This window comes from Solenopsis invicta, chromosome 2 (assembly GCF_016802725.1).
Source record: "Solenopsis invicta isolate M01_SB chromosome 2, UNIL_Sinv_3.0, whole genome shotgun sequence".
Lineage (NCBI taxonomy): Eukaryota > Metazoa > Arthropoda > Insecta > Hymenoptera > Formicidae > Solenopsis > Solenopsis invicta.
In genome coordinates, this window is record NC_052665.1 from 117,022 (window position 1) to 129,721 (window position 12,700).

General features: G+C 32.2%; 1 protein-coding gene across 1 annotated transcript; it reads right to left on the reverse strand.

Annotated features, from left to right (window-relative positions):
- Positions 1-5,890: 5,890 nt before the first annotated feature.
- LOC113005842 lies at positions 5,891-12,376 on the reverse strand. The gene is made up of 8 exons (XM_039458856.1): positions 12,084-12,376; positions 11,382-11,627; positions 9,254-9,373; positions 8,960-9,165; positions 7,989-8,318; positions 6,671-6,812; positions 6,427-6,602; positions 5,891-6,346 (listed from the first exon to the last, which is right to left on the reverse strand). The coding sequence occupies exons 4-8, from the start codon at positions 9,004-9,006 to the stop codon at positions 5,893-5,895; spliced, it is 1,149 nt and encodes a 382-aa protein (XP_039314790.1). The 5' UTR covers positions 9,007-9,165; positions 9,254-9,373; positions 11,382-11,627; positions 12,084-12,376; the 3' UTR covers positions 5,891-5,892.
- Between the last annotated feature and the right edge of the window lie 324 nt (positions 12,377-12,700).

A 12,700-nucleotide genomic window follows, 5' to 3' on the forward strand; every position in this document is an offset into this window, starting at 1 on the left:
TTTTCATTTAAAGCGCGGAAATCTAAAACCATTCTCCAGCGTTTGTTTCCCTTTGAATCTTCCTTCTTAGGCACTATCCATATGGGCGTATTGTAAGGTGACTGAGATAATTTTACTACGCCTCCATCTAACAATTCTTCAACTTGTTTATTTATTTCTTCTTTATGAATTTGAGGAAATCGATATTGTCTAGTATTGATGGGTCGGTCGTCTGTTGTCGGTATTTGATGTTGCAACACGTGAGTCGCTGTTAATTTTTCTCCGGGTATGTGGAATCTATCCTGGCTGCCGGATATAAGACTTATTACGTTATCTCTTTCTTGGATATTTAAATGATCGAGACGTAATAACTCCATAATTTCTGCGAGCCTATTCTGTTCCAAATTTTCAGAAATTTGAAAACATTCGCGAGGTATTTTATTTTGCAAATCTCGCTTCTCTTCTTCTGTTTGAATTTGTTTACTTTTAAAATTTTCACTCATTTGTTGAGTTGAGGCAACATTTTCTGCAAGAGATTCATTCTCTTTAGAATAATATAACTTACTTATTTCGGGGGTCTCGGTTCTGTTCTCTTTTGAAGGTATTTTTGTAATTGAATGAGAGAGATTTTATTTTTTCTTGAGAAATAGAGGAACCTTTTTCCTTCGGTTCCCTTGAAAATAAAACCGCATCGCTTGACGAGGTTTGGTAACTTCCCTCTTTACGATCGGCAGGAATGAAGTGCTCTGAGGGAGGGGTTTGGAAACATCCCTCACTAATAATCTTTAGATTCTTGGATAATCCATTAGAAGTTTGGTAGCTTCCCTCCGTTTGGATTTGTGAATCGCTGGATAATTTAGGAGGAATTGGGAATTCTCTCTCCCTAAGAATTTTAAGATTACTGGACAATCCAAGGCAGGTTTGGTGATTTCCGTTTTCTTGAATTTTTGAATCTCTGGGCAATTCAGGAGAGATTTGGAAGCCTCTTCCTCCAAGGTTTTGGAGATCTGGATTTTTGGAATTAAAATTGTTATTCAATTCTTCATTTTCCTTTAAGATTTTATCTTCAGTTTTCTCTTTTATTTTTGCCTCATTTTTAAATTGATTTTCCTTTATATTCATTCTTCCATTTTCCTTTTCTTCGAGATTTTTCATTTTTATTTGATTACTTAATTTCTAAATTTTTCCATCAATTAAATTTACCTTCTCGTAATGTGTATTATTTCCACCTTCATTATTAATTTCTTCGTTTACTTCTTCTTTGTTAGTCTTGCATCTTATCTCCATAATTTCTTCTGGTTCATTTGGCATCTCGATTTTATCCTCATGATCGTCGAGTATATCATTCAAAGGCTTGAGATACAGAGTCGGTACTTGAACTTCTACTTCCTCATCCAAAGTACTTATAACATTCAGGTAGGCCTTTCCATCAACGTTTTCTGCTATAGTTTCCTTTGAATAAATTCCATGGGCAATTTTTAATTTAGGTATGTACCCGATTTTTATATCAGGGTTCCCTACTCTCACATAAAATAATGATTCGGACCGTGGAGCTGCGGTAATAATTTCTGGAGAAAAGAAAGGAACGTTAGTGCCTGCTACGTTTAAATAACCATTAGCATAGTCGATTTTGGAAAATGTTTGTTGAAAGAAATCGTTACCTAATATACCGGATTGTGATATAGGAAAATTACTTGACACGATATGGAATGTTACCTCTTTCCCGAAAAGAGGAAGAACGATTTCTCCGAGAGTATAAACCGGGTATTCGTTTATTCCGCTTAACTTCAAAATATTATTGTAATTGATAACTATGTCCGTGGGTATAAAATGTTCTTTAATTATATTCGGTCCTGACCCAGTATCCAATAAAAAGGTAGTTTGCGGAATCGTTTCACAAAAATTTACCTGAACGGTAGGCACGCGACTATGCTTGTCAAGATTTATGGTTACTTGGCGGGCGGTCAACACATGCTTATTTACTTGGTTTTTTTGGCTGGCGACGGGTGTGAGATCCTTCCGGACCCCTGCTGCACACCCAACGTCGAGGGTCCATCCGCGTTTCCCGAATTGTTTGCTTTTCTATGATTGTTGCTTGCAATTCGCAGTTCGCAATTCTCGAGGAGGTGCCCCTGCTCTTTGCAATATCGACAAACTACCAAATCTTTAGGTACCGCATCTACCTTTGGATTTGATCGACAATTTTTTGCGATATGCCCGAAATTATTGCAAATTTGACAGGTGATTTTTAATTTGTTCACCTCGCCGCGTTGCTCATTTTGTTTTTTCCAACAATTATTGGCCGTATGCCCTAGCCGATCACACCACTGGCAAACTAGAGAGGGCTTATCTTGAATATTAATTTTATTATTTCTACATGACTTAGCGTCATGCCCGGATTTAGAGCATAATTGACAAATGACGTTATTTTCCCGTATCATTCTAACAGACTGTCGAGTTTGAGGATCGCGTAACCGACATTTGTCGGCACCGTGCCCACGTTTTTTGCAAATTTGACATATTAAAATTTCAGTTCCTAAATCGGATCCGATATGACCCAGCTGAATTGTCTGAGTCAATTTTCTGCATTTTGAAGCTGAATGTCCCTCCTTGTAACAAATTTGACACGTTTCGCGCGGCCGACTAATAATTGTTTCTCGGTCGGCAGCGCTACCTTTGCCTTGTCGCAAGTTGGTCATTGAGCGTAGTTCGCGCTCTATTCTTAATGCATCGGATACGGTTTCTTGAACATTTAAATCTCTCGCGATTCTTTGCTCAATTTCCGGTTTCAATCCTCTAATGAAACATTTGCACATGTCTTTTTCCAGTGATATTTTTACATTATGATCGGGTGGGCCATTTCCCCATGCTTTATATGCTTCTAAGATTTGTTTTCCTAACAATTTTACTCTATTTGCATAAGTAATTACATCTTCTTCATTTTTTTGATAAATGCACCCTAATTCCCCTTGCAACTGATATACGGTCTTAGATGCCCCGTATACTTGTTTTAAATATGCGGTTAATTGAGCAACGGTATCGAAATTTTGATCCTGAATTGTACGGCGCGCTTCGCCGACGATTCGTGTTCTAATTATGCGAGCAAATTGAAGCTCCGCCTCGGCGGGTAGCATGGACTTAGCTTCCTCGCATCCTTCAATAAAATAAGATAACGGAATATTTTGTCCATCAAAGAAAGGGACGGCCTCTACCGCGTACTTCAAAGAAGCGAACGGATTTGAGTGAGCCATTCCGGGTGGTTTAATTTTAATGATAGGTTCGGGTCCCTCTATTCTTTTTACTGTATCGTCTCCCGCAACGTCGGAGTCGTCGAAACCAGGTATTAGCGTCTCGTCGCCACCTCCCAACGAACTCTCCGAATCATGCAAAGTAAGATCAAATAATCTAGGAATTTTTTTAAAGGATGTGGTGGGAGTTGATGTCTGTGTGATCGTGACTGGTTTACGTCCAGGTATACCCTGGTTTTCAACAGCAGATTTATAAATGTTATCGATTTCTTCCTTATTTGATCCGGACCTCGTAGTCATTCCTGCTCTTAAAAATTGCACTTTTCATCCCGGACGAGCCCACAAAATTTCTCAAATGGTCTGTTACGTCCAGAATTCTTGAAATAAGTCTCTCGGGTCGGTTGGCAGGTAGAGACTTAGAGAAATAATTCGAGCGAGGTAGGAAGGACGGAACAGGCCTAATCTCTCGCACACATGTCTCCGGGCGAGTGCGACGAGTCGAATGCGTCAGGTGAGTCAGAATGTAGGTCAGGTGTCGAGAATGACGACCTATGACTCTCATTCAGACTCTTGCATTCGTGTAGTCCTTATTTTGCGTAAACGAATCGAATCGCTTTTACGCGGGATCGGACTAAGTGCAATTTTATCGGAGCGGGAATTAGAGGTGGTTGAAGTAAAGAAAATGATTGAAATTAAGAATTACAATTTATTTTAACATAATAAAAAAAATAACCAATTACAATGATAGGTGATGACTAAAATAATAATTATTAATTTACAAATAATATTTTTGTTAGTAGAAAACATGTATAATAAAAAGAGGAAAAATCTTATGTTCTTAATAACAAAAAAATTGTAATTATAACTTAAATTCTAGTTGGTTATAAGTGTGTATGTGTAGGTGTATTTTATGATCAAGGGATTTTTAGTTATCCAGGTAGGCTTTGGAGCGAGTCGAAGATTTCTTCAAATTCATTGAGTACTCTTCGATTCGCTTCGATATTTTCATTTACTATATTCTCTACCTGTTCGGGAGTAAATAATGAATCGGAATGCGGGTTTTCTTGGGGAAACTCTAGCGCGGGGGAATATGGATCTTCCGGAGGTCTTCGAACAGGTGAATCGGAATTACGATAAAAAAAATCGGGGGAAGGTGTAGGAGGAAAATCTGTAGGAGAAAAGGTTGAATCCCGAGGAGATGCTAAGGGTTCTGCAAAAGGATCGAAGGTAGAAGACGGTGACCCTGGTGGTTGTTTAAAATCTGGTTCTACATGAGATCCAGGAGAGTAAGAGGGGGAAGGATAACGACAGGGGGAAAAAGAGTGTGATTCGGGGGACGGATTTGAGACTGGCGGAGATGAGTCGGTCGATTCGTCGGAAGTACTCAAATTAATTAGAGCGTTAGGCAAAACAGAAATTTTTGCTCGCTGTTTGCGTAATTTACCGCAGAGCGATAACGATGCGCCAAGCCTCCGGAGCTTCTTATTTCGGCGACTCCGACAGTTCTTAATGGCTCTTCGAGTTTTATGGTCAGGGACTCGCTTACGCACTAAAATGAATTTGAGAATTAAGGCTACGTTCTCTCTTTCTTATAAAGGGAAATAAAATTTATATTATAACTTCTTGAAAGAAGAAAAAGGAAAAGCAAAAGAAAAAAAGTTTGAATTAATAAAAGGAACAGAATTCTTCGTTTCCGCTGGAAGCAAAGAAAACTGCGAATTCAATCGAACGAGAGTTCGATTGTATCCCGCAGGGAATAAGGAGAGTCGCGGACCCAATCGCGAAAGCTCGATTGTATCCTACGGGAAATAAAAGAGTCGCGGACCCAATCGAAAGAGCTCGACTGTATCCTGCGGGAAATAAAGAGAGTCGTGGACCCAATCGAAAGAGCTCGATTGTATCCTACGGGAAATAAAAAGAGTCGCGGACCCAATCGAAAGAGCTCGACTGTATCCTGCGGGAAATAAAGAGAGTCGTGGACCCAATCGAAAGAGCTCGATTGTATCCTACGGGAAATAAAAAGAGTCGCGGACCCAATCGAAAGAGCTCGACTGTATCCTGCGGGAAATAAAGAGAGTCGTGGACCCAATCGAAAGAGCTCGATTGTATCCTACGGGAAATAAAAGAGTCGCGGACCCAATCGAAAGAGCTCGACTGTATCCAGGCTTGGGAAAGTTACTTTGTAAAAATAACTAGTTACAGTTACAGTTTCTGTCTTCCAAAAAATAACTAGTTACCGTTACAAGTTACTGACTTTAAAAAATAACTCGTTACAGTTACAGTTATTACAAAAGTAACTTAAAGTTACTTTTCAGTTACTTTTCTGTTTTTTTTTTGGTAATATTATAAAACATTGATAATTTAAATACGAGAATGTGAATTATGTTCTAAATTTTCGAGGATAAAGGTTGGTTTATAATAGCCGTAATCGTAAAAAATTGATCAATCATAGTTGATTTATAAAAGAATAATCGACTATGATTGGTCAATTTCTTAACGGCTATTATAAACTAACTTTAAGACTAAGTATAGAATTTAGACTCAAAGGAATTCTTAGTTACTTCCTATATCAAAAAAAAAAGAAAGATTAGTTTATGTTTACCCATTACGCAATTTTATTAAAAAATAGGGAAAATACAGTGCGCAGGAAAACAATTCTGAACCTTTAATAAAAATTTTTGTTTATTTTTAAAAGAGTTTGGTATTCCATTGTATTATCATTAAGTTTTCCTCTCTGTGGTGTTACTACAGAACCACTAACGCTGAACATTCGTTCAACCGATGCACTACTGGGCAGTGCCGTGTTATATTTAATAAAAAATTTTCTTATTCTGGGATAATCGTTCAACATATTTACATGCAAAGCGTTTGATTTTAGGAAACGGTACAATTCCTCTTGTAAGGATTCAACTTCCTTAACTTGTTTGTTCAAATCGAAAAAGTCGTCATTATCTTCATTAACATCTGGGGAACTGTCATCAGAACTATTAACTCCTAGCAAGTCTTCTAAATAACCTTTAGCCACTTTTTTTCTTTCTCCATGTAACCAGTTTAATTTGAATTTTGGGTGTAGGCAAATTGCGACAATCAATTCCTTCTTTTCGAATAATGTGGAAAATCTAAAATTTAAAATATAGTGAAATAAAAAAATTTTTTTTGAAAATAATTGTTAATAAAATTAATTTATGTATTAAGTTACCTTTTATTTAAACCTTCTTGAATAGCTGTGATTAGTGATTGACAATGTATAATTCCACTTTTATCAAATTTTTCTAATCTTTCTTGTAATGTTTGCAAGACGGGCAATAAATATCCCATATACATTCCCGATTCTTTCTGTAATACGTCTATGGCCCGTGCCAAAGGATCCATAATCTAAGTTAAGGAAAAAAATAAGGAAATACATATATTCTACTAAATTTACATATTATTATTTAATATACCTGACAGTACTCTTCTATGAATTTAATTTCATCTTCTGTTAATCTTTGCAAAACGCAATGATCAAAACATTGATTGACTTTTTCAGAATTATTTTTTAATAACTTTATTAGTTGCGTTAAGCAATCGAAGGTAGAGTTCCACCTAGCAAAATAAAGATTTGAAAATAAGATAAAATCATTTAATCAACAAACAAGAGGTAGAAGAGAAGGTATTATCCCCACATGTACATTTTAAGCAATGACAAATAACATAATTTGTTAATCATTATTTTATATTGAATTTTAAGTTAAGATTACATTTATCAAAGCGTTGTTTAATAGATTCTAAACTCAAAGTTATGAAATATTTATTACATTAAATATGATTTATTAAAAATATAGTTTTATATAAATATGATTTATATAAAACACAGCATGTCGAAAAAGAAAAGAAGAAGTAATATGAGCCACCTTGAAAATAAGTTTAAAAATTGGTTAAAAAAAATAGTTTTTCGTTACAAAATTATATATTTTTTATTTTCCTGAATTAGAATTTTCTTGCATTCAGAAATATTAGTTATTTTATTCTTGTATAACATTAAACAACAAGGATAAAATGATATTTCTAGTGTTTCTGAACGTAGCTCTGTAGCTGTAACAATCGATTTATTGAATAATTATTTCAATATGACAATCTCGATGATAGCCATATTACTATCTACCATGCTTATACATATGATGGTATTAACAAAATGCTACGCTATTATTTAAAATTGCGTAATTTGCAAGAAAGCTAAATAAAAAATTAAATAACAAAACAAATACTTGAGTTTACATAATTCGTGATAATACGCTCGAGTTTGAAAAGAAGATATACGTAATTAAATCTTGAAAGTTTTAAACTGCTTAAAAGTAAAAATGCCTTATAACAAATGTCAATTGTGTATTGAAATATTAACATCATTACATAACTCCAGTCTACTAAACAAATAATTTCATTAAGTAATTACTAGAACTCGTCCTATTAATGAAGATAATACGAGTGGCTATTATATCTATATAATATCATCTTGTCTAACTGCTTTTATTATTTCGAGGCAAAATATATTTCTATTTAGTGATTAATAACAACGCATTGAGAAATAAAAATATCAATAAATGTGATTAATATCGAGAAAAAAGAAAAAGAAAATCAAAATAAAACTTATTCAGTTTAACAGCTAATGAAAAAAGATCTAATGTTTTTTCCTTTTGAAATAATAAGAAAACATATCTAAACAAGTTCTAAAACCGAATAAGTTTCATATTTTTTATATTTCATAATAAGCAAGCTTTTTACCTGGTAATAACGGGAGTTTTTAAGTATACACCACAAATTTCGTTTATTTTATCTGCTGTTTGTGTAGATTGGTTTTGTTTATTCCACAATTTTACTAATTTGGCAAATGTCACTCTATGTTTTTTCTTGTATACTGCATCGCTGTCTAAAGCTTTCTCAGAATCTTTCACTGCGACAAGGTTCAAAGTGTGGCTGACACATCTATGATGTGGTGGAAGTGTCAATAAATTTTCTGCATCTACATTTTCTACATCGTCCACATTTAAAAGATCACTTAAACCATGAAACACTTCCTCAAAGTCCTCATCATCTTCACTTTTCTTAAAATATCTGAAACGAATTAAAGTTTGCATTTATAAATTATATTAAAACATTTTATCTGTTAATTACATATTAATAATTATATGTTACTTAATTATATTTTATTTATAGTAATTATACTCTTTTTTATGCTTTAAAGTAGAAGTTTTTACTTTAAAATGATTTTAACAAGATTGTTGTATGATTTCTTTTCACAAAATTATAATAGTTTAAAAAGAAACAGTCTAGACATGTTTATATCTTTTTTTGTCAAAGAGATTTCATATTAATGTTAATCAAATTTTTTTGTGTATTTATATTATATTAATACATGTATGCTGTATTAATATAATATTAATATATAAAAAAGTATTAATTACATAAAAAATTTTAAATATATATAAAAGTAGAGGAAGGACGGCAGTCGTGAAATATACGAAGTGGTGGAATGTAATGATATTTCGTATAATTCACCTTGAATTCTAAAAGTTTGTTAAAATTACTTCGTTATTCAAACGTTGTAAGATGATTATTGGTTATTAGTGTTTTGTTAAGTTATTGTCAAAAAACAAAATAGTATTCCACGATTCCTCCTTACCTTTTATATTAATACATTTTTTTAAATGGTAACAATTTTTTAAGGTATACAAAAAATATATTTAAAAGCTTACTGGAAGGTTTGACAAAATTTGATCCGTTGTCCGTTGTCGTGCAACATATTTTGTTTTGAATATGATACTCCAAAAAAATCGAGTAAATTGCATCAGCTAATTTGTCATATGTATGTCGTCCTTTTAGCCTTCGACAAGCTAATGCAGCTGATTGTCGAGAGAGAGTATCAGGATTAATCCAATGGATTGTTATTCCTAAGTAACTTCTATAAATTTTTATTTTAATTATTTAAGAAAATAATATAATTACAATATAAATTAATATAATAAATTATATACATTAGTTATACACACTTTTTCGCCTTGCTCCATAAATCTGCCGTTGTTGCAACTATTTCTATTTCTGTTAACTTTTTTTCTAGGGTACTCTTCATTTTAAGATATGTTTGACAAAGTTTTTCTTTTAATGTTTTTCTGCACATTATACGAATATGTGAAGGAACTCCAATTCTTAGCAAATTAATGAATGCTGGACTATCAATAGTGGAAAGAGGTTGAATGTCTTCGATAATAAACTGTAATACAGCTTTATCAAATTTATTTTGAGTAATCATTGAGCTCCCAGAGCCCCACTTTTCCAATACATGACACTTATTTGGAATATTGGCATTTTCATCTTTATTTGGACGTTTCAAATTAACTTTTGTCTCATCTATTTTTTTCAATATATGTTGATGTTTTGCCTATTAATTAAACACACACATACACACACATATATACACACACACACACACACATATATATATATATATATATATATATATATATATATATATATATATATATATATACAGGGTGCGAGAAAAGTTCCGGGACGGCAAAATATCTCGAAAACTAAGCATTTTAGGAAAAAGTGTTTCAGACAAAAGTTGTAGGGTTTCAAAAGATCTATTTACTGATCTTATCAGTTTGACCTTGGATGGCGTCGCCAAGGTCAGATCGAAATTATATTAACATTTTTAAACGGAACTGCCTACTTTTTATTACATACTTTTGTAGCTTATTTCAAGACCTTTCCAAAACACTATAAACAAATGTATTTTCGTTAAGTATTATTTGAGTTGTGAAGCTTGAAAGTTACAGTACATTACAGCTTTCAAGCCTCACAACTCGGAAAATACTCAACGAAAATAAACTTTCTTGTAGTGTTTTGGAAAAGTTTCGAAATCGATTACAAGAAAATGCAATAAAAAATATGCAGGGTGTTCAAAAAGTTTTGGACCGGTTGAATATTCCGGACTTTTTGAGCACCCTGCATATTTTTTATCGCATTTTCTTGTAAATGATATTGTGACCTTTACAAAACACTACAAGAAAGTTTATTTTCGTTGAGTATTTTCCGAGTTGTGAGGCTTGAAAGCTGTAATGTACTGTAAATATCAAGCTTCACAATTGGAAAAATACTTAACGAAAATACATTTGTTTATAGTGTTTTGAAAAGGCCTTGAGATAAGCTATAAGAATATGTAATAAAAAGTAGGAAGTTCGATTTAAAAAAGTTAATGTGATTTCGATCTGACCTTGGCGACGCCATCCAAGGTCAAACTGATAAGATCAGTAAATAGATCTTTTGAAACCCTACAACTTTTGTCTGAAACACGTTTTCCTAAAATGCTTAGTTTTCGAGATATTTCGCCGTCCCGGAACTTTTCTCGCACCCTGTATATATATATATATATACACACACACACACACATATGTAATTAGAAATATATAATAAAAAATTATATAAATTTTAAAAACTGTTTAAAAAATAAAAAAAATTAATTTTTTTAAGCAGTCACTTTTTACACCTACTATTTTTTTTATATATGACTTAAGTTTGAATGTTTTATTTAATTGTGTAGATTCCATAAAAATCTAAAATTCCATAAAAATATAAAATTTTAATTTAAAAAAATTTTTTTTTTATGTAATCTCTTTTTAGTATCATTTAATTTAATTTTATATCTATTTTAAAACATAAATATTTATTTAAATATCAGTTTTATTAAAAATATTATCAGTTTATTATTATTATATATAACTATTACTATATATGTATAGTATCAATTTATTATTACTATATATAACTTACAGTATATATTTTCTATGCAAAAATGAGGAACTTATAAATTATTAACTTTCCTATGGCATTTTAAAGCAAAACATTATATTTAAAAAAAATTACGTCATTATAATTCCTATTACAAAATATACTTATGTAACAAAGCAAATATGAGGTATTTTTTATTAATTCAAGGTGTCTAAAATTGAAAATTGATGTGTTTCGTGATATATTTCGAACCCTATTCAAAAGTCCCCTTTTCCATAGCACTATCTAGTATTCTAACTTTAGACCGAGTTTATGTGATAATATACGCAAAAATAATCTTAATTTTACGCAAAAAACAAAAATAAGATAATAATAAAATTAACTTACAGTTAAATATTTTCTTAAGTTTGCTGTTGAAGTTCTGCTAGCATGTATAATTTTTTTTCCAATACAAATTTTACACAAAAGTGCTAAATTTTTCTCATTTCCCAATTCTTCCTGCATCTCGAATGCCTCTACATATGCTGGCCATGATATTTTCTCTTTACTCTCTTTCGAAGACTGTGGGTCTGTTTGCAGTCTCAGTTCTGATGTATTCTCAGCCATTATTTCGTCCATTATTAGAAGTAGAAACTAATTAAAAAGTTAGAAATGAAACAATAAAATTAATCATTTTTAACTTAGGTAATTTTTAACATTAGCTAATTATTTTTAAACCAAAATTGAATTTATTTTTTTTTTTAGTTAAAAATTCATTTATGTAAAAGTAAAGCAATATTCAAAAAATTCGATCATTTCCAAATAAAAAATATTTTTTGTTATTTTATATAAACTTAATTTATAAAATGATAAATTTATTTATTGATCCATAATTGCCTTGTTATTTTTTAAATATTTTGACTTTAAAAAATTATGAAATTTTATATCTAATTTAATATTAATGCTTTATAAACTAACTTTTAATTGAAATTAAATTAATTTAATTGTAATACAATGTTTAACTTTTGGTTTATCTCAATATTAATGTAATTAAAAATTAATGTTATTAACTTTAAATGAATTTAGTTAAAAAAATATATATTAACTTACCCTGATTCTTATATAAATAAAGCAAAAGTACTTCGAACAGAATGATCTTCTCAATAACGCAACACTAGTAACACTACAGGATTCACTACAGTAGTTACAGGTTATAAGTTATTTACACGTAGATACACGATTGTATGTACGTGTAGGGCCCGGATATTCAAGTACGATTCCGGGATGCTCGCGGAGAATCACTGCGTGTTGTGTGATCGTCTGGCTGGTCTATCGTGTACGTGTGATAATCAGCCAGCAGAGAATTGATGATTATCATACGTACACGATAGACCAGCCAGACGATCACACAACACGCAGTGATTCTCCGCGAGCATCCCGGACAATCCCGGAATTGTACTTTGAATATCCGGGCCCTACACGTACATACAATCGTGTATCTACATGTAAATAACTTGTAACCGTTCACTGTCACGTGTACCTTTCTAGACAGAACTTTCTTGGATCACATCATCTTCTTCTTCTTCTTTCTTTAATTTGGCACCCGTCTCCTGGGAATAGTCAGAGTGGGGACGATTCGGCCATTAAACAAGGTTATCACTGGTTACGATGGTAGATTATGTGGACTCGGAATACAAAACAATAAATGGGAATACAAAATATAATTA

Bases quoted from the DNA above. Each gene is read 5' to 3' on its own strand.
- LOC113005842 (XM_039458856.1), bottom strand. From the start codon at position 9,006: ATGTTGCACGACAACGGACAACGGATCAAATTTTGTCAAACCTTCCA. The intron at 8,319-8,959 runs GTAAGCTTTTAA...AATTCGTTTCAG, and splicing joins AAATTTTGTCAAACCTTCCA to ATATTTTAAGAAAAGTGAAG. The intron at 6,347-6,426 runs GTAACTTAATAC...TTTAAATTTTAG, and splicing joins CAAGAAGGTTTAAATAAAAG to ATTTTCCACATTATTCGAAA.